Here is a 27,254-nt window from a genome sequence, read left to right on the forward strand (position 1 = left end):
CACTCACTTCAAGCGGGAGATACCTTCACCTCGTCTTGTTCGTATTCACGTTAACAAGTTAGTACAATCCTCATATCAAATGGCATTCTCCCATGGCATGTAGCGTTTTTATTTCATGGCCGAGCTATTAAGCGGAGCTCAATAATCAGCGGGGGGGATTTCTTGTCATTTATTAATGTCCAAACAAAAAGTAGGAATGTTACAAAATTTTGAGATTTTAAAAATCAAGCATGTAATTTATCCCATCAGATAAAGCATAAAAATAACTTTAATTTGATAACTAATTCACTTTCAGATCTTCAGTATTAAAAAAGTTATGGCCATTTTCATACTCGGAAATTAGCATCTTGTTCCCTATTGCTTTTCCAATGACTTAACACAAAAGCTGTCCGACCTCTCTCTCTCCCCCCCTCTCTCCCCTCTCTCTCTCTCTCTCTCTCCCCTTTCTCTCTCTCTCCTTTCTCTCTCTCCCCACTCTCTCTTCCCCCTTCTCTCTCTCCCCCTTTCCCCCTCCTCTCCCCTCTCCCCACCCCGTCTCCCCCTCCCCCCTCTCACCCCTCCCCCCTCCCCCCTCCCCCCCTCCCCCCCTGTGTGTGTGGGGGGTGGTTAATGTGCGTGTGACGCTGAATGCCGCCCCCCCCCCGATACCACGCATTGGGGGAACCCGTTATTTCCAGCTGTTGATGCCCGTTATTCCAGCTGTTGATGCCCGTTCACCGCCCCGCCCGCCACATTTGCAGCCAAATCCCTCTCCCTCGTCGACATTTTATAACCTTGTGACTATAAACGACTATAAACACATGTCTTGTATATATAACAAACACCTTTAATTATTTCCCTGTACGAAATACCAGATGTGCCTTTTATTTTATAATTCTATTCTCAATGCACCTGTTAACCTTAATGCTAAGCTCAAATGTATTGTTTATAGACAATAGGTGCAGGAGTAGGCCATTCGGCCCTTCGAGCCAGCACCGCCATTCAATGTGATCATGGCTGATCATCCCTAATCAGTACCAATCTCTATACTTATAAAACTCTGATTCTGGATGTGTGTGTATTTGTGCAATGTTCGTGTGCGTTTCCCCGTTTGTTACTTCCCGTTTGTTTCCGGTACTAATATATTTACAATTTTAAAAGTTCCTGTGCAGTTGTGGCTATGCGTGTGTGGATTTAGTCGCATTTAAGATTAATCCTACGACGCAATCGTGCAGCAAATTTTTTTTTTAAAGCGAACGGAAGCGCGAACGATGTTTCTTCATCAGCTAGCAGCCCGAGGAAATCTTCTTCTGCTTCTTCTTCTTGTAGGATTCCGGCAGTGTAGACGCTGCTAAGCGTATTACTGCCCTCCACAGGTCAAAGTTTGAACTAAATCCTTACATACAGTCCTGTAACTTGCAGGAATTGAAGAACAGCCCTGGATATCAGTTGATGTTTCTCACTGTGTCCAAACAAAGATGAAACAGAAAAAGCCTCAACTCCAAGTCCTGTCAGTCTAACAAACAATACTTCTCTTTCTACCCTGTACTTTTTACATTCTAGGAAAACATGCTTAACTGTCTCATTACTCCCACATTCACACAAGCCAGAAACATGTTTCCCTACAATGCACAAATAGTAATTTAACCCACAGTGTCCCAACCTCAATCTACACAGTTTAACTGAGTCCCTACGGGACAAAGATGTACAGAAACATATTTTCCTAACTTCAGATTGTATAGAAAAGTAGTGTCTACCCCTGACTTTCATTTCCCATCCTCTCTGCCATTCTTTTGTTAAGCCCTCTTTAATTATTTCTCTCAGTTCCACTCTCCCCAATAATACATGGATATCTATTTCTCTTCTTAAACTCTCCTTTGCTATGAGGTCCACCTGCTCATTCCCCCTCACCCCAGCATGCCCGGGAACCCAGCAAAAAGTGATGTTACACGCAAACCCAATTCTAGAAAACACACTCATGATTTCATTTAGAATGTCAGGACGGGCTTTAGATTTCCCTACTCTTAAAGTTTCAAGAGCAGCTGCAGAATCAGAACAGATAATGACTTCACTAAAACTGGCTTCCTCAATCCACCATAGAGCCCATTGAATTGCCATTAATTCAGTCGTGAGAACAGAGCTTCCATCAGAAATGCGCCGGCCAATCTTCAACCCAAGCTGCTCCACATACACTCCAAACCCAGCTCTCCCACTAACTGGATCTTTAGATCCATCTGTAAAAACAATCAAAGTGCTCTCACTGATTGAATTAAGATATTCCACTATTCTTGGAGTCACCTCGCGCTTATCTTTTTCCTGAAGAAAAGCAAGCTCAATAAACAGTTCAGGAAGAACCCAATAGGGCACAGGTAGCCATATTGTATGCTCTATAATACCCCCTTGTTCCAAACCCAGCTTCTTAGCCCACTGATTTATAATGACAAAAAATGTGTTATATTTGTTACCATCATCAACCTCTTGCAACAAACACCTTGCTGGGAAGGTATCATTACACCCACAAAGTTTAGCCCAGTAATGTAACCCTAGCTTAATGTGCCTTAACCATAAGGGCATTTCTCCCATTTCAACAATCAGGGCAGGGACTGGGGAAGTCCTGAAGGCTCCACAGCAAAGCCTCAAAGCCTTTGCCTGCAACACATCTAGCCTAGCCAGAACAGTTTTAGACGCAGACCCATACACAAAAGACCCATAGTCAAGAGAAGATCTGATCATGGCCTGATAAATTAGCAGCATTGTCTCCCTGTTGGCCCCCCACTCACACCCAACCAGACTTCTCATAACATTCAGAACTTTTCCACACTTCAACACAATTTTACCTACATGCACAGCCCAAGTCATACGCTCTTCAAACCAAACACCCAAAAACTTAAAAACCTTTACCTTCTCCAATAGAGACCCATACATATACAGCCCTAACTTAGGTAACTTTCTTTTAAAACCAAATACCATATATTTAGTCTTAGAGGCAGAGATTTTAAAGCCCCATGTGTTCCCCCATTCCTCTACAGACACTAACACTCTTTGAATCTGTTTTAAAACAAACTCTACATTACGACCTCTTTTCCAGATGGCCCCGTCATCTGCAAACAAAGACAGACCAAATCCTCTCTCTAATTTACAAAATATGTCGTTTATCATGATATTAAATAAAACTGGACTGATAACACTTCCCTGCGGGGTTCCATTCTCTATTTCTACAGTCTCTGAGCTGACACTACCAACCATTACTTGTATTGTTCTATTCAATAAAAAATCCTTAATCCAGTTGAACATTCGTCCCCTGGCTCCCAAGTCAAAAATTTTAATCATTAATCCCTCCTTCCACAAAGAATCATATGCCTTCTCAATATCAAGGAATACACTCACTACTGTTTCCTTGCTTCTAAATGCCCTTTTAATATCCTGATCCAAAACTGATACAGACTCCATTGTAGACCTTCCATTCCTAAAGCCATTCTGTACATCAACAAGTAGTCCTCTGGTTTCTAAAAAATAAACTAGTCTGTTGGTTACCATCCTCTCCATAATTTTACAGAGCACTGCTGTGAGCGCTATAGGGCGATATGAACTAGGGTCAGATGCCTCTTTGCCTGGTTTTAAAATAGGGACCACGACTGCATGTTTCCATTCCTTTGGTAAATAACCCTCTGCCCACACAGTATTAAACAAAGCTAAGATTTCATCAAGTACAATATCATCCAGATGTTTAAATAACTCATACGACAACCTATCTCTCCCCGGGGTGGTATTTGCCCCAGACATAATTGCATCCATCAACTCTTTTATGGTAAAAAACAGATTAAAGGTATTATCATTTACTAAATTCCTCTCCAGCTTCCACTGATTAACTGCCATCAGCTCAGTTCTCTTTCTACACCTCTCCACTCCCATGCTCTCTGATCTATGCACTGCTTGAAAACTGTCAACACACATGTCTGCTTTTTCCTTATTGGAGACTGCTACCACCTCACCCTTCTGCAACACTGGTAACAAACTTCTTTTGTATACTCCTGACATTCTACGCACAGCTGACCACAAATGCCTTACTGGAGTTTCCGGGCCTAGCGTACCACAAAACTTCCTCCAACTATTCCTTTTTGCATCCTTTACAACTCGTCTTGCTACTGCCCTTAGCCGCTTGTACTCCATTGCATTGACCAAAATTGGATACTTTCTTAATTTTCGATAGGCTATATTCCTATTCCTTACAGCTTCATCACATTCTTTATTCCACCAAGGAACAGACATACGGGACCTAGGTTCCTGCTTCACAGGAATAGTACAACAAGCTGCCTCATGAATCATGAGACTAATGGAAGTATTCCAACTATCTACAGAACCCTCACTATTAACCTCTCCAACTAAACTTTGAGCCTTCTCTTGGAATTTATCCCATTTGGCCTGAAAAAAGTTATATCTAGGGACTTTCTTTTCCACTTCTCTCCTCAAATCCCTACCAAACCTACATAAAATTGGATAATGATCACTACCCAGTGTATATCTATCCATTACATCCCATTCACCAATTCTTGCTAAATTTGATGAAGCAATTGATAAATCTATGTGGCTGCAGGTGTTTCTCACAATATTATACCTAGACGGCCTTCCATCATTTAACAATACCAACTCATACTTGTCTAGAAATTCTTCAACAATAACACCATTTTTATCCCTGTGATCACTACCCCATAAAGGATTATGCGCATTAAAGTCTCCAATCCATATAACAGGACACCTTACCTTCTCCATTATCTCATCAAAATCTGACAATATCAAGGGTTGACAGGGGTTATAATAATTTATCACAGTGATAGAATTCTGGCCGCTCCTAACTTCCACAGCCAAAACCTCAAGATTAGAATTAATGTCAACTTTCCTATACTGCAACCCAGTCTTAACAAAAGTTGCACAACCCCCACCTGATCTATCAGACCTATCTAATCGCACACATTCATAACCTGGGATTACAAAATCTAGACAGGGCTTTAACCATGTCTCTTGGATACATATTAGTTCTGGTGCTTCTTTAAATTCATCAACAAATCTCTTTAACTCTTGACCGTTTCCAATCAGACTCCGGGCGTTCCATTGAAGTATATAAAACATTATGGTGTTAATGAGGATCCCCATCATCCACCTCACTGACACACTCCATACTGCTAGCTCTCGACAACTGTGACCTCTCCATACACTGACTCTCCGTCATGTATTGATGCAACTTTTCTGGCAACTGCTTTACACTGAGGAACCTTTCAGCTGCCCCCACCACTAACCTGATGATATCTGACCGGTTAGCTGCTTTCTTAGCTCCTACCAGCACATCAGAAACAAAAGACAGAAATGACTCCTTATTAAAAATCAACATGTCAGATGGAAAAGCCGACGGCAAGTTTGGCACAGTGATCTGGCTTCCTAGCACCACTCTAGTCCCAGCGCTCACATCTCCGCGTTCTCTAGCCACCCTTTGAGCTGCCTCTGCATATGACACGTTGTTCTGATCCTTCACTTCCTGCACTCGCTTCGCCTGAACAAAGCGCTCACAACCACGAAACCCTGCTGCATGATCCCCATCACAGTTAGGGCACTTAGGAGCCTCTGCCTTGCAATTTTGTATTACATGATCTCCACCGCACTTTGCGCACTTTCTTTTACCCCGACAAGACCCAGCAACATGTCCAAACCTCTGACAGTTATAACAGCGCAACGGTGGTTTAATGTACTCCCTCACTTGATACGCCATACTCCCAAGAAACATTCTCTGTGGCAGTACTCCATCTTTGAACGTAAGCAGGACCGGCGGGTCCCTGACTCCATTCCTACTCTTAAATCTCACAACATCAATTACCTGGACCCCCTTAACGTTTTCTAAGATCTCCTTCTCAGACAAGCCACCTCTAGGGACCAAACTCTCCACCTTGACCACCAATTTCCCCACACCCCTAGCATCATTAAACTGTTTTCTGTCTTTGCAACAAACTCTTAACATCCCATTATACAGAATCTTAGCCTGAAAATCCCTGCCTATCTGGCTCTCCAAAGCGGTGGTAATTTTTAATGGATTCACTGCTCTAAATCCTGCATCTCCTTGATTTACTCCTTTAACTTTAAACAGCACGACGAATTCTTCAATAATTCTAGTTCTCCTAACTTTACTTCCTTCGTCTCCTGACATTTCGGGTCTTTCGCTCGATGCCTCTCTCTTAGAGCCCCCCCCCCCCCCTTTCCTTACCTACAGTCTGCCACCCACCACCCTCAGCCCCACCGCTCTCTGAAGCCATGGGCCTCTAGAATCTCCGAAGTGACTCGAACGACCTCCCGCAGCTAAATCCCCTCAACAAGTCCTAAGTCCTTGAGTCTGAAGAAGGGTTTCGGCCCGAAACGTCGCCTATTTCCTTCGCTCCATAGATGCTGCTGCACCCGCTGAGTTTCCCCAGCAATTTTGTGTACCTTCGAAGTCCTAAGTCCTGCAAGTTTTCCAGGTTGGGCAACTTTAGCCTCTCTCTGGGGACACTTTTTCGGCCAGCGAGCTCTCGAGCGCTCCCTGACCTGCTTTCTCTCAGCTTATGCCCGAGGAAATCCGTCTCCGACAACCAATATAAACCTGCATTTTAATCCCACCCCAAAGCCACCGGAATCGCACGCGCCGGCAGTGGCAGATTTGTAGCGCCGCTGATGGTAGGTTTTGTAACAACGCTACAAAAGCAGACGATTGCTTATTTTTGGTGGCGTGAAGCAGGGACGCAGTGGGAGAGGGGCGCAGGGACGCTGTGATCACGCCATTACCAGCACCGGAGCAGCTAGTGTGTGCGTGTATGTGTGAGAGTGAGTGTGAGCATGTCTGTGAGGGAATGTGAGAGTGAGTGTGCACGTGCGTGAGTGTGTGTGCATAAGTGTGCGAGCGTGTGGAATGTGTGTGTGTACGTGAGGGTGAGTGTGTATGAGTGTGTGTGAGTGAGGATATATGAGTGTGCGAGAGAGTAGATGTGTGTGTCAGTGTGCGTGTGTGAGTGATGAATGTGTGTGTAATTGTGTGAGTGTGTGATTGTGAGAGCGTGTGTGAGTGCACGTGTGTAAGTGTGTTTGTGTAAGTGAGTGTGTGTGTGTGTGAGTGAGAGGGTGTGTGTGAGTGTGTTTGTGAGTGTGTGTGAGTGAGTATGTGTGGATGTGTGAAAGAGAGAGTGAGTGTGAATGTTCGTGTGAGAGTAATTGTGTGAGTGTGAGTGAGTGAGTGAGTGTGTACCTGTGGACCGGGGCAGTGTGGCTCCAAACTGCAGCCTCTGGGCCGCCGGGCAGTGAGCATCACGGACAGGGGGGAGGTCTCGTCTCCAGCCCCGGCAGTGATGCCTGTTCCACACGGGAACCGGGACCCGCTGCCCCGGCGGGTCAGAAACATCACCGGCTTTCCATCTGGAAGGAAGTTTGAACATGTTTTTTAGAGAATTTAAATGTGATTCTCTTGTGATTTAAATGTTTGCCTGGAATGCATTTTGCCTGAAGGGTCCCGCCTGTCTGTTCCTTCCACACACGCTGCCTGAGCCGCTGAATTAACAATGGCCCGTTTCCTTTATCATTGTTACTTTTTTTGCATATCTTTCATTCATTTATTCTAAATCTCTCGTTTCCCTTTCTCCTGACTGTCTGCAGAAGGTTCTCGACCCGAAACGTCACCTCTTCCTTTTCTCAAGAGATGTTGCCTGACTCGCTGGGTTAGTCCAGCATTTTGTGTCTATCTTAAAAAAAAAAATAGCGTGTACAGTGTTGATATGGAGCTCCGCCTTGTAAAAACACTTCATTCGTTTCTCTGTTGTCAAACTCTTTATTCTACTGTATATTCAACACTTGCTTAACAGAAACATCCTTTACTTCAACACCAGGAAATGTTAAGAATCACCTCAGTCTCTAACACCGACTCCCAGTTCCTGGAGTTATATAATTCGTAGAAAAAATACATTTTTTTGGTTTGTGAGTAATTAGAAATAACTATTTTAGATCAAGCAATTACCCTGATTTTGCCCTTTGTTTAAATGGATTTTGTATCTCTGTACTTATTGTGATGTTTTGTTTTTCTCTGACAGCGAAAGGGAATGGATTTGAGGTTCAGATAAACACAGACACTCCAGCTGTGGAAATCGGGGGCTCTTTGAATGTGACCTGCAGAACCACATGTTTAGATCCTATTATGGACATGGAACTAAAACCAGGGCTAAATAAATACTGCCTTAAAGGTAACAACCAGGAAACATGCCACATCCCAATTGTGAAGAAGTGGGATTTACCAATGCTTTGCAGTGTAACGTGCAAATCTGAAAACAATACTCAGTTTGAGAACGAAACAGTGATCATTGTGTACAGTAAGTGTAATTTCTTATTCTAACTGGTGTAGGAGAGTTGGGCCGAAGGGCCTGTTTCCACTCTGTATCACTCTATAACCATTTGATAGCAGAATAATACGCAGAACCGGACAGCACAGTGGCGCAGCAGTAGAGTCGCTGCCTTACAGCGCCAGAGACATGGATTCCATCCTGACTACGAGTTTGTAGGTTTTCCCCGTAACCTGCATGGGGTTTCTCCGGGTGCTCCGGTTTCCTTCCACACTCCAGGTTTGTAGGTTAATTGGCTTCGGTAAAACGGTAAATTGTCCCTAGTGTGTGTAGGATAGTGCCAGTGTGCAGGGATCACTGATTGGCGCGGACTGAAGAGCCTGTTTCCCTAAACTAAACTAAACAAAAAGCCTTGAAAACTTGTGATCACAGTGTATAATAAGCGAAAACTCTTATTCTAAAATGTTAATTAATTAGTTACATAGGTAACATTGCAGAATATCATGTATAGTCTTTCCGGTGACTAGTCAGCAGAAAACAAATGCTTCTCTCTGTACTTTGGTACACGTGACAATAAACTAAACTCAAACTCTGAATGTGTAGGAAGGAACTGCAGATGCTGGTTTAAACTGAAGATAGACACAAAATGCTGGAGTGAGTCAGCGGAACAGGCAGTATCTCTTCAGAGAAGGAATGGGTGACGTTTCGGGTTGAGTCTCTTCTTCAGACTGATGACAGGGGAGAGAGAGGTACATAGATAAGGAAGTGAAAGGTGTGAAACGGGACAAGGGGAATGGAGAGCAAGGAAAATGTAAAATAAATAATGTAGTATGTAATGTAGAATAGATGGGTTAATTGGCCTCTGTAAATTGCCATTATTGTGTAGGGAGTGGATGAGAAAGTGGGATGACGGAGAACTCATATGAACGGGTGATTGATGGTCGGCGTGGAGTCAGTAAGCTGAAGGGCCTGTTTCCATGCTGCATCTCTGAATTAAACTAAATCTGAAATACTGGAAACACAGCAGTCCAATCAGCATCTGTGGGGAGAGAACATTTAAGTTCTTGCTTACAATTTAGATTTGTTTAGTTTAGTTTAGAGGTACAGTGCAGAAACAGGCCCTTCGGCCTACCAAGTACATAAGGACCAGCGATCCCTGCACACTAACACTATCCTACACACACTCGGGACAATTACACTTACACCAAGCCAATTAACCTCCAAACCTGTACCTCTTTGGAATGTGGGAGGAAACCAAAGATATCGGAGAAAACCAATGTGGTCATGGGGAGAACGTACAAACTCCGTACAGACAGCAGCTGTAATCTAGATCAAACCCGGGTCTCAGGTGCTGTAAGGCAGCAACTCTACCACTGCGCCAATGTGCCACCCTAAATATTGAAGAACATATATACATTCATGCTGTGTGTATATCACTTGAATAATCGGTGAATATGAGGTGAGGTGGGACACATACTATTCAGGTTCATTATTTCAGTGAATTTTATTAACATGATTCTCCTTCAACAGATCTGTGAGGTGTGTCTGTTTCCCAAGCTGCATGTCTATTAAAGATTACAACCTAATCTCATGTCTCCATATCCTTTGTTGGTCGAAATGATGATGCAAAGTACATCCTACATAAAACCTCACCCACTTCCTTCTTGGCTCCACAGTACTTCTTACTTTCGTACTTGGTGACAACCTACCTTTCCCTGCCAACCTCCTGCATTTGGATACTCCTGGGAGCTGTGTCATCAGCAGACTGCATGTGTGGAGCAGACCAGCAAACAGCGCAGCACGTCATTTTCGACTGTGCTGTCCTCCGCACCCCTGGTGGAGGGGTAGACCTCACGGCCCTCGACAACAGCACATTGAACTGGCTCCAGCGCCTGCAGGGCGTTACATAACCTCTGCTACCTCAAACACAAGAAGATGAAGGGATACTTGTTAATCCTACTTGTCTACAACTATTATTGGCCTCTTTATAACTCCCAGTTTCTTTAGAGTCTAGAGATACAATGTGGAAATAGGCCCTCCAGCCCATCGAGTCCACCATTGATCACCGGCACACTAGTTCCAAGTTATCCCACTTACGTATGTTATCTCAATGCATCTCACACTATAGGGATAATTCGGAGAAGCCAATTAACCTACAAACCTGCATGTCTTTGCATATCTTTGGAGTGTGGGAGGGAACTAGAGCACCTGGAGAAAATCCACATGGTCACAGGAAGAACGTACAAACTCCGCACAGACAGCACCCATAGTCAGGATCGAACCCAGATCTCTGGCGCTGTGAGGCAGCAACTCTATCGCTGTGCTACCTTGCCACCCAAAGTACTTAAAATATTTTCTGCGCCATTTGTAATCCTTATGGGCCTTGTCTGTTTTCAGCTTCCTGAACCTTTTCATTTTCTTTTTTCATTTTAACTAAACATCTAATGTCTCATCATCCCAAGTTCCCTAACTGTATCACAGCTGGTGTACTAGATACAGTTCTGGTCACCACACTAAAGGAAGGATTTAGAGTCATAGGCTAATACAGTGTGGAAACAGGCCCTTCGGCCCAACTTGCCCACATCGGCCAACATATCCCAGCTACACTCATCCCACCTGCCTGCATTTTGCCCGTAACCCACCAAACTTGTCCTATCCATCCAGTTAGGAGAGAGGTCCTAATGTTGGAGGCAGGAGGATCATCAAAGACACCACGTGGGAAGAATCAGGTAAGAGGTAGCTTCAATTGTTTCCCCCTGGTGTAAGAATAAGAGATATGTCAGAGTTAGTTGCTCACAGCTGACAACAATGGTAGTGAACCATCTCAATAAATGGAACAGCGACTCGATTATTGTCAGTCCGAAGAAGCAGCCTGATCCAAATCACCTATCCATGTTCTCCAAAAATGTATGACCCTCTGAGTTACTCCAGCACCGTGTGTCTTTTTGTACAAACCAGCTTCTGCAGTTCCTCGTGTCTCCATTTAAAAAAAGCCATTGAGGCTCCACCCACTTCCCGACTCTTGGTTTGTAGCCTTGTAGTTTGTAGTTCACTTTAGTTTAGCTTAGAGATACAGTGCGGAAACAGGCCCTTCGGCCTACCGAGTCCGCACCGACCAGCGATCCCCGCACATTAACATTATCCCACACACTAGGGACAATTTTACATTCATACCAAGCCAATTAACATACAAACCTATCCATCTTTGGTGTGTGGGAGGAAACCGAATGCGGTGATGGGGGAGAACGTACAAACCATAACAGACCAGCACCCGTAGTCAGGATCGAACCGGGGTCTCCGGCACAAAGGGTAGTAGGTGTATGGAACGAGCTGCCAGAGGAGGTAGTGAGGAAGGGACTATTGGAACATTTAAAGAGGTACATGGATAGGACAGATTTAGAGGGATATACTGTAGGTCAAACGCAGTCAGGTGGGACAAGGGTACATGGGACATGTTGGCCAGTGTGGGCAAGTTGGTCTGAAGGGCCTGTTTCCACGCTGTAAGCCTCTATGACTATTTCTCCAGGCTAATTATACCCATGACCCAGAGCTGACCTTCCAGTCATTTCTCATCCTCTGGAGGGGAAGTCACTCACGGTGTCTCTGTGTTTGCCCAGATACAACGTGTGCTGGAGGGGGAGGTGAGGCTGTGAATCCGCTCACTACCACTCTGTGGTGCGGGCCGTGGGCAGGGGTTTGCAGGAACTTCTCTACCACTGTGTCAGCCCTGAATCGGCGGAGAATGTGGAAGGGTCATGCCCTGGGCTGCAAAATGAAAGAACAGAAACTTCAATAGAATTAGGAACAACGTGGGAACAACCGATATAGAGGAAGTATTAAGGCTCGATCATTTACAAATTTGTAAAGTTTGGGAGAGATCATCCCATGCCAAGAAACTAGACCCAGCGTTGAATAACACCTGCCGCTCAATCACTGGCAGCTTCAAGCCCACCAACATAAACAACCTGCACCTCCTCGCTGGCATTGCCCCTGCTGATGTGAGATGGGAAGTCGCCAGTCGAGTAGAGATGACCAAGGCCACCAGTGATGAACGCCACCTCCTCTACGGACGTGTACCCCCGGCCCAACGGCTGAAGTCCAGGAGAAGCTTTCTCAGCCATGTCCAGCCCCTAATAGCATCACGGGAAGAAACCAGACTCCAGCTATGGACAAAAAAGCTTGAGGACGACCCCCCTCCTACTGACATGGGTATCCCTCCTTCTGAAGCCCTCCCTCCGGGCTCAGAAGCACCATGGGTCCAGTGGAAGACGCTCAACCGCCTGAGAACAGGAACAGGGCGATCAAAAGCTGCCATGGCCAGATGGGGCTATGAAACTGGCCAAACCACCTGTGAATGTGGAGAAGAGGACCATACAATGCAGCACTGCCTTGTCTGCCCCCTATTACCCAACCAGTGCAGCCCAAAGGATCTTGCAGTGTTCAATAAAAACGCAAAGGACTGTGTAAAGGAATGGGAAACTGTCATATAACCAACCAGCTTCAAAGACACGAAAAGAAGATTTACAAAATGGTGAATTGTAAATTGGCACACTTGGTATCATGTAGACACGAACAGAATCATTTACATTTGTTATAAAAACCCTACTGCATACTTTAGTAGTGTCAGGGGTTATGGGGAGAAGGCAGGAGAATGGGGTTGAGAGGGAGAGATAGATCAGCAAAGATCGATTGGTGGAATAGACTTGATGGGTCTTTTCTGCTCCTAGAACTTATGAAGGTATGAACTATGATGGGGAACAGCGGTGGTGGGGAGAGTTGTTACTGTGACGGGAGACTGGGTAGGGAGGGGGTTACAGTGATGGGAATGTGGGAGGTTTACTATGATGAGAGGCAGGAGTAGAGGAGTAGGGTACTGTGAAGGAAGGAACTGCCGATGGTGTATTTTTATGATCGGAATGTAGGCGGGGATGAGAAGGCTGGGGAGTAACACCCATTGCGCTGATTATCAGAGCCAGTGTGAATCTTCCACTGATGTTAAGGGCAGTGTACAGCAAAGTTACTACTATCTTTGGTCTACAGAATTTTTGTTTGCGGGCTGTGGGAGCACTGTGTTCATTTGGACGGGCGGTGATCGGAGAGGCAGCAGGCGCCGAGGGTCACAGTCATGGTCTCTTCACTCACTTCAAGCGGGAGATACCTTCACCTCGTCTTGTTCGTATTCACGTTAACAAGTTAGTACAATCCTCATATCAAATGGCATTCTCCCATGGCATGTAGCATTTTTATTTCATGGCCGAGCTATTAAGCGGAGCTCAATAATCAGCGGCGGGATTTCTTGTCATTTATTAATGTCCAAACAAAAAGTAGGAATGTTACAAAATTTTGAGATTTTAAAAATCAAGCATGTAATTTATCCCATCAGATAAAGCATAAAAATAATTTTAATTTGATAACTAATTCACTTTCAGATCTTCAGTATTAAAAAAGTTATGGCCATTTTCATATTCGGAAATTAGCATCTTGTTCCCTATTGCTTTTCCAATGACTTAACACAAAAGCTGTCCGACCTCTCTCTCTCCCCCCCCCCCCTCTCTCCCCTCTCTCTCTCTCTCCCCTTTCTCTCTCTCTCCTTTCTCTCTCTCCCCACTCTCTCTTCCCCCTTCTCTCTCTCCCCCTTTCCCCCTCCTCTCCCCTCTCCCCCCCCCGTCTCCCCCTCCCCCCTCTCACCCCTCCCCCCCTGTGTGTGTGGGGGGTGGTTAATGTGCGTGTGACGCTGAATGCTGCCCCCCCCCCCCGATACCGCGCATTGGGGGAACCCGTTATTTCCAGCTGTTGATGCCCGTTATTCCAGCTGTTGATGCCCGTTCACCGCCCCGCCCGCCACATCTGCAGCCAAATCCCTCTCCCTCGTCGACATTTTATAACCTTGTGACTATAAACACATGTCTTGTATATATAACAAACACCTTTAATTATTTCCCTGTACAAAATACCAGATGTGCCTTTTATTTGATAATTCTATTCTCAATGCACCTGTTAACCTTAATGCTAAGCTCAAATGTATTGTTTATAGACAATAGGTGCAGGAGTAGGCCATTCGGCCCTTCGAGCCAGCACCGCCATTCAAGGTGATCATGGCTGATCATCCATAATCAGTACCAATCTCTATACTTATAAAACTCTGATCTTGGATGTGTGTGTATTTATGCAATGTTCGTGTGCGTTTCCCCGTTTGTTACTTCCCGTTTTTTTCCGGTACTAAATTCTTTACAATTTTAAACGTTTGCGGTTATTTAATCTTTAAATTTACCAGAATCAAAAATCTCTATCTTTCCAGAAAGCACATCAAGGACAGTAGAAACAACTGCAGGCAGCACAAGTGCATCTTCAACAGAAGCTACCATCACCTTCAATATCATACCAATAACACCCACTGGTGAGTCCGGTATGCAAGAGTAATTCAAAATAAATATGTTCCTTACTCATCCAGTGAATAAGAATCGTTACAGTAGAACAAGTTAACATGGATTGGCCATGTGTGTTCCATGGCATATACTGTTGGCCTATCTTCTGTCAAACACACCACAGATTTTGTTTCCAAATTCTTTGTTCCCTTGAAAACAAATGTGGTCTATTTTCCAGGAAATTGAAGAAAATTATCATGTTGTTACAAAAATAAGGCAAAATTGTAGTTCAATACATTTTCTGCCCTAATAACACCAGTCTTTAAATTTACCAGAATCAAAATTCTTCACAGTACCAGAAAGCACTGTACCATCTACAAGTTCAGAGGCAACTACAACAGCTTCAAGCATCACATCAGTTCCCACATCAAGGACAGTAGAAACAACTGCAGGCAGCACAAGTGCATCTTCAACAGAAGATACCATCACCTTCAATATCATACCAATAACACCCACTGGTGAGTCCGGTATGCAAGAGTAATTCAAAATAAATATGTTCCTTACTCATCCAGTGAATAAGAATCGTTACAGTAGAACAAGTTAACATGGATTGGCCATGTGTGTTCCATGGCATATACTGTTGGCCTATCTTCTGTCAAACACACCACAGATTTTGTTTCCAAATTCTTTGGTCCCTTGAAAACAAATGTGGTCTATTTTCCAGGAAATTGAAGAAAATTATCATGTTGTTACAAAAATAAGGCAAAATTGTAGTTCAATACATTTTCTGCCCTAATAACACCAGTCTTTAAATTTACCAGAATCAAAATTCTTCACCGTACCAGAAAGCACTGTACCATCTACAAGTTCAGAGGCAACTACAACAGCTTCAAGCATCACATCAGTTCCCACATCAAGGACAGTAGAAACAACTGCAGGCAGCACAAGTGCATCTTCAACAGAAGCTACCATCACCTTCAATATCATACCAATAACACCCACTGGTGAGTCCGGTATGCAAGAGTAATTCAAAATAAATATGTTCCTTACTCATCCAGTGAATAAGAATCGTTACAGTAGAACAAGTTAACATGGATTGGCCATGTGTGTTCCATGGCATATACTGTTGGCCTATCTTCTGTCAAACACACCACAGATTTTGTTTCCAAATTCTTTGGTCCCTTGAAAACAAATGTGGTCTATTTTCCAGGAAATTGAAGATAATTATCATGTTGTTACAAAAATAAGGCAAAATTGTAGTTCAATACATTTTCTGCCCTAATAACACCAGTCTTTAAATTTACCAGAATCAAAATTCTTCACCGTACCAGAAAGCACTGTACCATCTACAAGTTCAGAGGCAACTACAACAGCTTCAAGCATCACATCAGTTCCCACATCAACGGACAGTAGAAACAACTAGCAGGCAGCACAAGTGCATCTACAACAGAAGCTACCATCACCTTCACGATCCACACCACTTACAACCACTGGTGAGTCCGGTATGCAAGAGTAATTCAAAATAAATATGTTCCTTACTCATCCAGTGAATAAGAATCATTACAGTAGAACAAGTAACTATGGATTGGCCATGTGTGTTCCATGGCATATACTGTTGGCATATCTTCTGTCAAAAACACCACAGATTTTGTTTCCAAATTCTTTGGTCCCTTGAAAACAAATGTGGTCCTACTTTCCAGAGAATTGAAGAAAATTATCATGTTGATATTACAAAAATAAGGCAAAATTGTAGTTCAATACATTTTCTGCCCTAATGACACCAGTCTTTATATTTACCTGAATCAAAATTCTCCACCGTTCCAGAAAGCCACTGTACCATCTACAAGTTACAGAGGCAACTACAACAGCTTCAAGCATCCACATCAGTTCCCACATCAAGGACAGTAGAAACAACTGCAGGCAGCACAAGTGCATCTTCAACAGAAGCTACCATCACCTTCAATATCATACCAATAACACCCACTGGTGAGTCCGGTATGCAAGAGTAATTCAAAATAAATATGTTCCTTACTCATCCAGTGAATAAGAATCGTTACAGTAGAACAAGTTAACATGGATTGGCCATGTGTGTACCATGGCATATACTGTTGGCCTATCTTCTGTCAAACACACCACAGATTTTGTTTCCAAATTCTTTGGTCCCTTGAAAACAAATATGGTCTATTTTCCAGGAAATTGAAGAAAATTATCATGTTGTTACAAAAATAAGGGAAAATTGTAGTTCAATACATTTTCTGCCCTAATAACACCAGTCTTTAAATTTACCAGAATCAAAATTCTTCACCGTACCAGAAAGCACTGTACCATCTACAAGTTCAGAGGCAACTACAACAGCTTCAAGCATCACATCAGTTCCCACATCAAGGACAGTAGAAACAACTGCAGGCAGCACAAGTGCATCTTCAACAGAAGCTACCATCACCTTCAATATCATACCAATAACACCCACTGGTGAGTCCGGTATGCAAGAGTAATTCAAAATAAATATGTTCCTTACTCATCCAGTGAATAAGAATCGTTACAGTAGAACAAGTTAACTTGGATTGGCCATGTGTGTTCCATGGCATATACTGTTGGCCTATCTTCTGTCAAACACACCACAGATTTTGTTTCCAAATTCTTTGGTCCCTTGAAAACAAATGTGGTCTATTTTCCAGGAAATTGAAGAAAATTATCATGTTGTTACAAAAATTAGGCAAAATTGTAGTTCAATACATTTTCTGCCCTAATAACACCAGTCTTTAAATTTACCAGAATCAAAATTCTTCACCGTACCAGAAAGCACTGTACCATCTACAAGTTCAGAGGCAACTACAACAGCTTCAAGCATCACATCAGTTCCCACATCGACAGTAGAAACAACTGCAGGCAGCACAAGTGCATCTTCAACAGAAGCTACCATCACCTTCAATATCATACCAATAACACCCACTGGTGAGTCCGGTATGCAAGAGTAATTCAAAATAAATATGTTCCTTACTCATCCAGTGAATAAGAATCGTTACAGTAGAACAAGTTAACATGGATTGGCCATGTGTGTTCCATGGCATATACTGTTGGCCTATCTTCTGTCAAACACACCACAGATTTTGTTTCCAAATTCTTTGGTCCCTTGAAAACAAATATGGTCTATTTTCCAGGAAATTGAAGAAAATTATCATGTTGTTACAAAAATAAGGCAAAATTGTAGTTCAATACATTTTCTGCCCTAATAACACCAGTCTTTAAATTTACCAGAATCAAAATTCTTCACCGTACCAGAAAGCACTGTACCATCTACAAGTTCAGAGGCAACTACAACAGCTTCAAGCATCACATCAGTTCCCACATCAAGGACAGTAGAAACAACTGCAGGCAGCACAAGTGCATCTACAACAGAAGCTACCATCACCTTCAATATCATACCAATAACACCCACTGGTGAGTCCGGTATGCAAGAGTAATTCAAAATAAATATGTTCCTTACTCATCCAGTGAATAAGAATCGTTACAGTAGAACAAGTTAACATGGATTGGCCATGTGTGTTCCATGGCATATACTGTTGGCCTATCTTCTGTCAAACACACCACAGATTTTGTTTCCAAATTCTTTGGTCCCTTGAAAACAAATGTGGTCTATTTTTCAGGAAATTGAAGAAAATTATCATGTTGTTACAAAAATTAGGCAAAATTGTAGTTCAATACATTTTCTGCCCTAATAACACCAGTCTTTAAATTTACCAGAATCAAAATTCTTCACCGTACCAGAAAGCACTGTACCATCTACAAGTTCAGAGGCAACTACAACAGCTTCAAGCATCACATCAGTTCCCACATCAAGGACAGGAGAAACAACTGCAGGCAGCACAAGTGCATCTTCAACAGAAGCTACCATCACCTTCAATATCATACCAATAACACCCACTGGTGAGTCCGGTATGCAAGAGTAATTCAAAATAAATATGTTCCTTACTCATCCAGTGAATAAGAATCGTTACAGTAGAACAAGTTAACATGGATTGGCCATGTGTGTTCCATGGCATATACTGTTGGCCTATCTTCTGTCAAACACACCACAGATTTTGTTTCCAAATTCTTTGGTCCCTTGAAAACAAATGTGGTCTATTTTCCAAGAAATTGAAGAAAATTATCATGTTGTTACAAAAATTAGGCAAAATTGTAGTTCAATACATTTTCTGCCCTAATAACACCAGTCTTTAAATTTACCAGAATCAAAATTCTTCACCGTACCAGAAAGCACTGTACCATCTACAAGTTCAGAGGCAACTACAACAGCTTCAGGCATCACATCAGTTCCTACATCAAGGACAGTAGAAACAACTGCAGGCAGCACAAGTGCATCTTCAACAGAAGCTACCATCACCTTCAATATCATACCAATAACACCCACTGGTGAGTCCGGTATGCAAGAGTAATTCAAAATAAATATGTTCCTTACTCATCCAGTGAATAAGAATCGTTACAGTAGAACAAGTTAACATGGATTGGCCATGTGTGTTCCATGGCATATACTGTTGGCCTATCTTCTGTCAAACACACCACAGATTTTGTTTCCAAATTCTTTGGTCCCTTGAAAACAAATGTGGTCTATTTTCCAGGAAATTTAAGACAATTATCATGTTGTTACAAAAATAAGGCAAAATTGTAGTTCAATACATTTTCTGCCCTAATAACACCAGTCTTTAAATTTACCAGAATCAAAATTCTTCACCGTACCAGAAAGCACTGTACCATCTACAAGTTCAGAGGCAACTACAACAGCTTCAAGCATCACATCAGTTCCCACATCAAGGGCAGTAGAAACAACTGCAGGCAGCACAAGTGCATCTTCAACAGAAGCTACCATCACCTTCAATATCATACCAATAACACCCACTGGTGAGTCCGGTATGCAAGAGTAATTCAAAATAAATATGTTCCTTACACATCCAGTGAATAAGAATCGTTACAGTAGAACAAGTTAACATGGATTGGCCATGTGTGTTCCATGGCATATACTGTTGGCCTATCTTCTGTCAAACACACCACAGATTTTGTTTCCAAATTCTTTGGTCCCTTGAAAACAAATGTGGTCTATTTTCCTGGAAATTGAAGAAAATTATCATGTTGTTACAAAAATTAGGCAAAATTGTAGTTCAATACATTTTCTGCCCTAATAACACCAGTCTTTAAATTTACCAGAATCAAAATTCTTCACCGTACCAGAAAGCACTGTACCATCTACAAGTTCAGAGGCAACTACAACAGCTTCAAACACCACATCAGTTCCCACATCAAGGACAGTAGAAACAACTGCAGGCAGCACAAGTGCATCTTCAACTGAAGCTACCACCACCTTCATGATCGCACCAATTACACCCACCGGTGAGTCCAGGATGCAACAGTAATGCAAAATAAATTTGTTCATTACACATCCAGTGAATAATAATCGTTACAGTGGAACAAGTTAACATGGATTCAATTTGTGTGTTCCATGGCATATACTGTTTGTGAATCTCCTCCTCCAAAATTTGCAAAAACTGAACAATTTTTACATATTCTGGGAGGGTTTTTCCTCCTCCACTTAATGTTTGGAAAATTAGAAAATTCAGTTCATCCTTTCCCTGCTTTTTCGATAAAAGACATTTTTTATAATTCTATTCTCAATGCACTTGTTAACCTTATTGCTAAGTTCAAGTGTATTGTTTATAGACAATAGGTGCAGGAGTAGGCCATTCGGCCCTTCGAGCCAGCACCGCCATTCAATGTGATCATGGCTGATCATAGAAACATAGAAACATAGAAATTAGGTACAGGAGTAGGCCATTCGGCCCTTCGAGCCTGCACCGCCATTCAATATGATCATGGCTGATCATCCAACTCAGTATCCCGTACCTGCCTTCTCTCCATACCCTCTGATCCCCTTAGCCACAAGGGCCACATCTAACTCCCTCTTAAATATAGCCAATGAACTGGCCTCGACTACCCTCTGTGGCAGAGAGTTCCAGAGATTCACCACTCTCTGTGTGAAAAAAGTACTTCTCATCTCGGTTTTAAAGGATTTCCCCCTTATCCTTAAGCTGTGACCCCTTGTCCTGGACTTCCCCAACATCGGGAGCAATCTTCCTGCATCTAGCCTGTCCAACCCCTTAAGAATTTTGTAAGTTTCTATAAGATCCCCTCTCAATCTCCTAAATTCTAGAGAGTATAAACCAAGTCTATCCAGTCTTTCTTCATAAGACAGTCCTGACATCCCAGGAATCAGTCTGGTGAACCTTCTCTGCACTCCCTCTATGGCAATAATGTCCTTCCTCAGATTTGGAGACCAAAACTGTACGCAATACTCCAGGTGTGGTCTCACCAAGACCCTGTACAACTGCAGTAGAACCTCCCTGCTCCTATACTCAAATCCTTTTGCTATGAAAGCTAACATACCATTCGCTTTCTTCACTGCCTGCTGCACCTGCATGCCTACTTTCAATGACTGGTGTACCATGACACCCAGGTCTCGCTGTATCTCCCCTTTTCCTAGTCGGCCACCATTTAGATAATAGTCTGCTTTCCTGTTTTTGCCACCAAAATGGATAACCTCACATTTATCCACATTATACTGCATCTGCCAAACATTTGCCCACTCACCCAGCCTATCCAAGTCACCTTGCAGTCTCCTAGCATACGATACGATACGATACAATTTATTTGTCATTTGGACCCCTTGAGGTCCAAACGAAATGACGTTTCTGCAGCCATACATTACAAACAAATAGACCCAAGACACAACATAATTTACATAAACATCCATCACATCGCTGTGATGGAAGGCCAAAAAAACTTATCTCTCCACTGCACTCTCCCCCTCGATGTCAGAGTCAAAGTCAAAGCCCCCGGCTGGCGATGGCGATTGTCCCGCGGCCATTAAAGCCACGCCGGATGATGCAAGGTCGCACACCGGGTTCTTGGTGTTAGAGCCCCCGGCGTGCGCTCGCAGAGTCCCGCGGCCATTACAAGCCGCACGGGGCGATGATGTAAGGCCCCGCTCCAGGAGCTCTTCAACCCCGCAACTCGGGCTGGAGAAGTCGCCGTTGCGGGAGCCCTAATAAGCGGTCTCCCTCCAGGGACCCGCGGGCTCCCGGTGCCGCCGTCCACCAGACCCGCAGTTGCAGCCTCCGAAGCTCCGGAGGTCGGGCCGCAGCAGCGCTCCACCCGCTCTGGACTCGGCCAGCTCCGCGACGGTGAGTAGTCAGCACCAGAGCCCCCGGTCTTCCTGTTGGAAGCCGCTCCTCGTTGCAGCCCCAACGACAACGGAGACCCGACAAAGAAAAGGTCGGGTCTCCCGTGCAGGGAGAGATTTAAAAAGTTACCCCCTCCCTCCCACCCCACCCCCACCCCACACACATACCCCAACAAAAAATAACAAAAACTACATAAAAACATAGACATAAAATAATAAAAACGCAGACGGACTGCAGAGGTCGCTGCTGACGAGAGTCGCGCCGCCCACCTCACAGCTAACACTGCCCCCCAGCTTAGTGTCATCCGCAAACTTGGAGATATTGCCTTCAATTCCCTCATCCAGATCATTAATATATATTGTAAATAGCTGGGGCCCCAGCACTGAGCCTTGCGGTACCCCACTAGTCACTGCCTGCCATTGTGAAAAGGACCCGTTTACTCCTACTCTTTGCTTCCTGTTTGCCAGCCAGTTCTCTATCCACATCAATACTGAACCCCCAATGCCGTGTGCTTTAAGTTTGTATACTAATCTCTTATGTGGGACCTTGTCGAAAGCCTTCTGGAAGTCCAGATACACCACATCCACTGGTTCTCCCCTATCCACGCTACTAGTTACATCCTCGAAGAATTCTATAAGATTCGTCAGACATGATTTACCTTTTGTAAATCCATGCTGACTTTGTCCAATGATTTCACCACTTTCCAAATGTGCTGCTATCCCATCTTTAATAACTGACTCTAGCAGTTTCCCCACTACCGATGTTAGACTAACTGGTCTGTAATTCCCCGTTTTCTCTCTCCCTCCCTTCTTAAAAAGTGGGGTTACGTTTGCTACCCGCCAATTCTCAGGAACTACTCCAGAATCTAAAGAGTTTTGAAAGATTATTACTAATGCATCCACTATTTCTGGAGCTACTTCCTTAAGTACTCTGGGATGCAGCCTATCTGGCCCTGGGGATTTATCGGCCTTTAATCCATTCAATTTACCCAACACCACTTCCCGGCTAACCTGGATTTCACTCACTTCCTCCAACTCCTTTGACCCGCGGTCCCCTGCTATTTCCGGCAGATTATTTATGTCTTCCTTAGTGAAGACGGAACCAAAGTAGTTATTCAATTGGTCCGCCATATCCTTGTTCCCCATGATCAACTCACCTGTTCCTGACTACAAGGGACCTACAAGGATCATCCCCAACCAGTACCAATCTCTATACTTATAAAACTCTGATCCTGGATGTGTGTGTATTTGTGCAATGTTCGGGTGAGTTTCCACGTTTGTTACATCCCGTTTTTTTCCGGTACTAATTTATTTACAATTTTAAAAGTTCGAGGTTATTTACTCTTTAAATTTACCTGAATCAAAAATCTCTACCTTTCCAGAAACCACTGTTGCATCTACTACAACAGCTTCAAGCACCACATCAGTATCTTCTGTCAAACACACCACAGATTTTGTTTCCAAATTCTTTGGTCCCTTGAAAACAAATGTGGTCTATTTTCCAGAAAATTGAAGAAAATTATCATGTTGTTACAAAAATAAGGCAAAATTGTAGTTCAATACATTTTCTGCCCTAATAACACCAGTCTTTAAATTTACCAGAATCAAAATTCTTCACCGTACCAGAAAGCACTGTACCATCTACAAGTTCAGAGGCAACATGTGTGTTCCATGGCATATACTGTTGGCCTATCTTCTGTCAAACACACCAATTGGATAATTTATCACTCTTTCTTCCTATTGTAAATCACCCTTCATTTAAACCCTCTGTGTTGGTTAAAGGTTTTACACAATGGAAAAATTATGGAATTAAAAAGGTGTGGCATCTTTATAGAAAAGGCATTTTTCTTTCATTTCAGGAGTCACAACAGAATTATGGACTACACTCAAATAACTTTTTTAGATATCTACAATTTAAAGATTATGTTAAATCACATACACAAGATTATAGAACTAGAGAGCCAGAAACTCTTGATGAATGTTTGAATAAATATCCTAATACAGATAAATTAATCTCATATTTATAATACTCTTTTAGTTAATGAGGTCCCGTTGACGGAATTATATAGACAAGCATGGAAAAATGAATTAAAGAACCTATAATGAAAGATATTTGGGACCAAAGTCTACAACATATACAGCAATGCTCGTTAAATGCCAGACATTCTTTAATACAATTTAAAGTATTACATAGAAACATAGAAAATAGGTGCAGGAGTAGGCAATTCGCCCCATCAAGCCTGCACCGCCATTCGACATGATCATGGCTGATCATCCAACTCAGTATCCCATCCCTGCCTTCTCTCCATACCCCCTGATCCCTTTAGCCACAAGGGCCACATCTAACTCCCTCTTAAATATAGCCAATTAACTGGCCTCAACTACCTTCTGTGGCAGAGAGTTCCAGAGATTCACCACTCTCTGTGTGAAATTTTTTTTTCTCATCTCGGTCGTAAAAGACTTCCCTCTTATCCTTAAACTGTGACCCCTAGTTCTGGACTTCCCCAACATCGGGAATAATCTTCCTGCATCTAGCCTGTCCAACCCCTTAAGAATTTTGTAAGTTTCTATAAGATCCCCCCTCAATCTTCTGAATTCTAGCGTGTACAAGCCGCATAGACTGCATTACTCGAAAACTAAATTAAATAGAATTTTCCCACATATCTCTCCTATCTGTGATAAATGTCAGAGGCTAATTTAACTCATACTTTTGTAAATTGTATAAAAATCAAACATTTCTGGGCAGATATTTTTAGAATAATTTCTGAAGTTGTTAATACCCAATTGGTTCCTGACTCAAAACTAATAATATTAGGAATATCAGAACAAAGCCTAAAACTTACAACAGCCAAAGAAACTTCCTTGATTATAGTATAATAACTGGCAAAAAATTAATATTAAAATTTTGGAAAAATCCAGCAACCCCCACAATCTGAGGAAGGGTTTCGGCCCGAAACGTTGCCTATTTCCTTCGCTCCATAGATGCTGCTGCACCCGCTGAGTTTCTCCAGCTTTTTTGTGTCCCCACAATTAAAATGTGGATTATGGAGATATCAGAGACCTTACATTTGGAAAGAACTAGACTTGTCTTAATTGAAAACAAGAATTATTTGCTAGAATATGGTCTCCATTTATTGATTTTTTGAAAGGGTCCGGCACGGAGGTTGACTGAAGCTTGAACCCAGGATTAGATGAATAGTTATGTTTTATAATCTACAGACCTATCTCCAAAGTTGTATTATTGGTCATTTATTCTATTCTTTTATATCGTGTTTTTTTTTCTCTTCTTTCTCCCTATCTATAAAAAAAATAAACAAATAGAAGCAGTTAATATGCAATTGATAAATGAGGGCCCGTATTACTTTGATAGCTGGAATCCCATCTATTAACAATATGTAATTGATATACAAATGTGTTTTGATTATGATATGTATATGCTTCTAATAAAAATATAATTTAAAAAATAAATTGTAGTTCAATACATTTTCTGCCCTAATAACACCAGTCTTTAAATTTACCAGAATCAAAAATCCCAGCCTTTCCAGAAACCACTGTACCATCTACAAGTACAGAGGCAACTACAACAGCTTCAAACATCACATCAGTTCCCACATCAAGGACAGTAGAAACAATTGCAGGCAGCACAAGTGCATCTGCAACTGAAGCTACCACCACCTTCATGATCACACCAATTACACCCACCGGTGAGTCCAGGATGCAACAGTAATGCAAAATAAATTTGTTCATTACACATCCAGTGAATAAGAATCGTTACAGTAGAACAAGTTAACATGGATTCACTTTGTGTGTTCCATGGCATATACTGTTTGTGAATCTTCTCCTACTTCAAAATTTGCAAAAACTGAACAATTTTTACATATTCTGGGAGGGTTTTTCCTCCTCCACTTAATGTTTGGAAAATTAGAAAATTCAGTTCATCCTTTCCCTGCTTTTTCGATAAAAGACATTTTTTATAATTCTATTCTCCATGCACTTGTTAACCTTATTGCTAAGTTCAAGTGTATTGTTTATAGACAATAGGTGTAGGAGTAGGCCATTCGGCCCTTCGGGCCAGCACCGCCATTCAATGTGATCATGGCTGATCATCCCCAACCAGTACCAATCTCTATACTTATAAAACTCTGATCCTGGATGTGTGTGTATTTGTGCAATGTTCGGGTGAGTTTCTACGTTTGTTACTTCCCGTTTTTATCCGGTACTAATTTATTTACAATTTTAAAAGTTCGAGGTTATTTACTCTTTAAATTTACCTGAATCAAAAATCTCTACCTTTCCAGAAACCACTGTTCCATCTACTACAACAGCTTCAAGCACCACATCAGTTCCCACATCAACGACAGTAGAAACAACTACAGGCAACACAAGTGCATCTGCAACAGCAGCTACCACCACCTTCATGATCACACCACTTACACCCAAAGATCCGAGAGGCTCCACTATAGGCTCCGCTATAGGATCTTTGCTTACACCCACTGGTGAGTCCGGCATGCAAGAGTAATACAAAGTAAATATGTTCCTTACACATCCAGTGAATAAGAATTGTTACAGTAGAACAAGTTAACATGGATTGGCCATGGGTGTTCCATGGCATATACTGTTGGCCTATCTTCTGTAAAACACACCACAGATTTTATTTCCAAATTCTTTGGTCCCTTGAAAACAAATATGGTCTACTTTCCAGAATATTGAAGAATATTCATGTTGATACAAAAATAGGGCAAAATTGTAGTTCAATATATTTCCTGGCCTAACAACTTCAGTCTTTAAATTTACCTGAATCAAAAATCTCCACCTTTCCAGAAACCACAGTACCATCTACACATCTACAGATTTTGTTTCCAAACTCTTCGGTCCCTCTCTAGCCACTCCTGTGCAGTTGGAGGCCATGCGTGAGTGGATAGGGCGGGGGATGGAGTAAAAGGAGCAAATGAATAATATAAATATAATATCAATGGGGGGGTTAGTGTGTGTGTGGGGGGGTGGGTGGTTTGTGTGCGTGTGAAACCGCAGCCCCCCCCACCCCCCTCTCGTTGGGGAATACTTGGTCTAGTATATATTTAAAATGTTGAAGATGTTTTAGTCGCATTTAAGATTAATCCTGCAACGCAATCGTCCAGCAAATTTTTTTTAAAACGCGAACGGAAGCGCGAACGATTTTTCTTCATCAGCTAGCAGCCCGAGGAAATCCCTCTCCGACAACCAATATAAACCTGCATTTTAATCCCACCCCAAAGCCACCGGAATCGTACGCGCCGGCAGTGGCAGATTTGTAGCGCCACTTATTGTAACAACGCTACAAAAGCAGACGATTGCTTA

The 27,254-nt window shown here is 42.6% G+C and overlaps 1 protein-coding gene across 1 annotated transcript in view; it reads left to right on the top strand.

Annotated features, from left to right (window-relative positions):
- Nucleotides 1-27,254, top strand: part of LOC116991846 (vascular cell adhesion protein 1-like) — a 92,186-nt gene that overhangs the window by 24,813 nt on the left and 40,119 nt on the right. Inside the window, exon 6 of the mRNA XM_033050823.1 lies at nucleotides 8,076-8,351. Coding sequence (XP_032906714.1) covers nucleotides 8,076-8,351 — 276 coding nt within the window. The remainder of the gene's footprint in view (nucleotides 1-8,075; nucleotides 8,352-27,254) is intronic.

Source organism: Amblyraja radiata, chromosome 35, assembly GCF_010909765.2.
Source record: "Amblyraja radiata isolate CabotCenter1 chromosome 35, sAmbRad1.1.pri, whole genome shotgun sequence".
Classification (NCBI taxonomy): Eukaryota; Metazoa; Chordata; class Chondrichthyes; order Rajiformes; family Rajidae; genus Amblyraja; species Amblyraja radiata.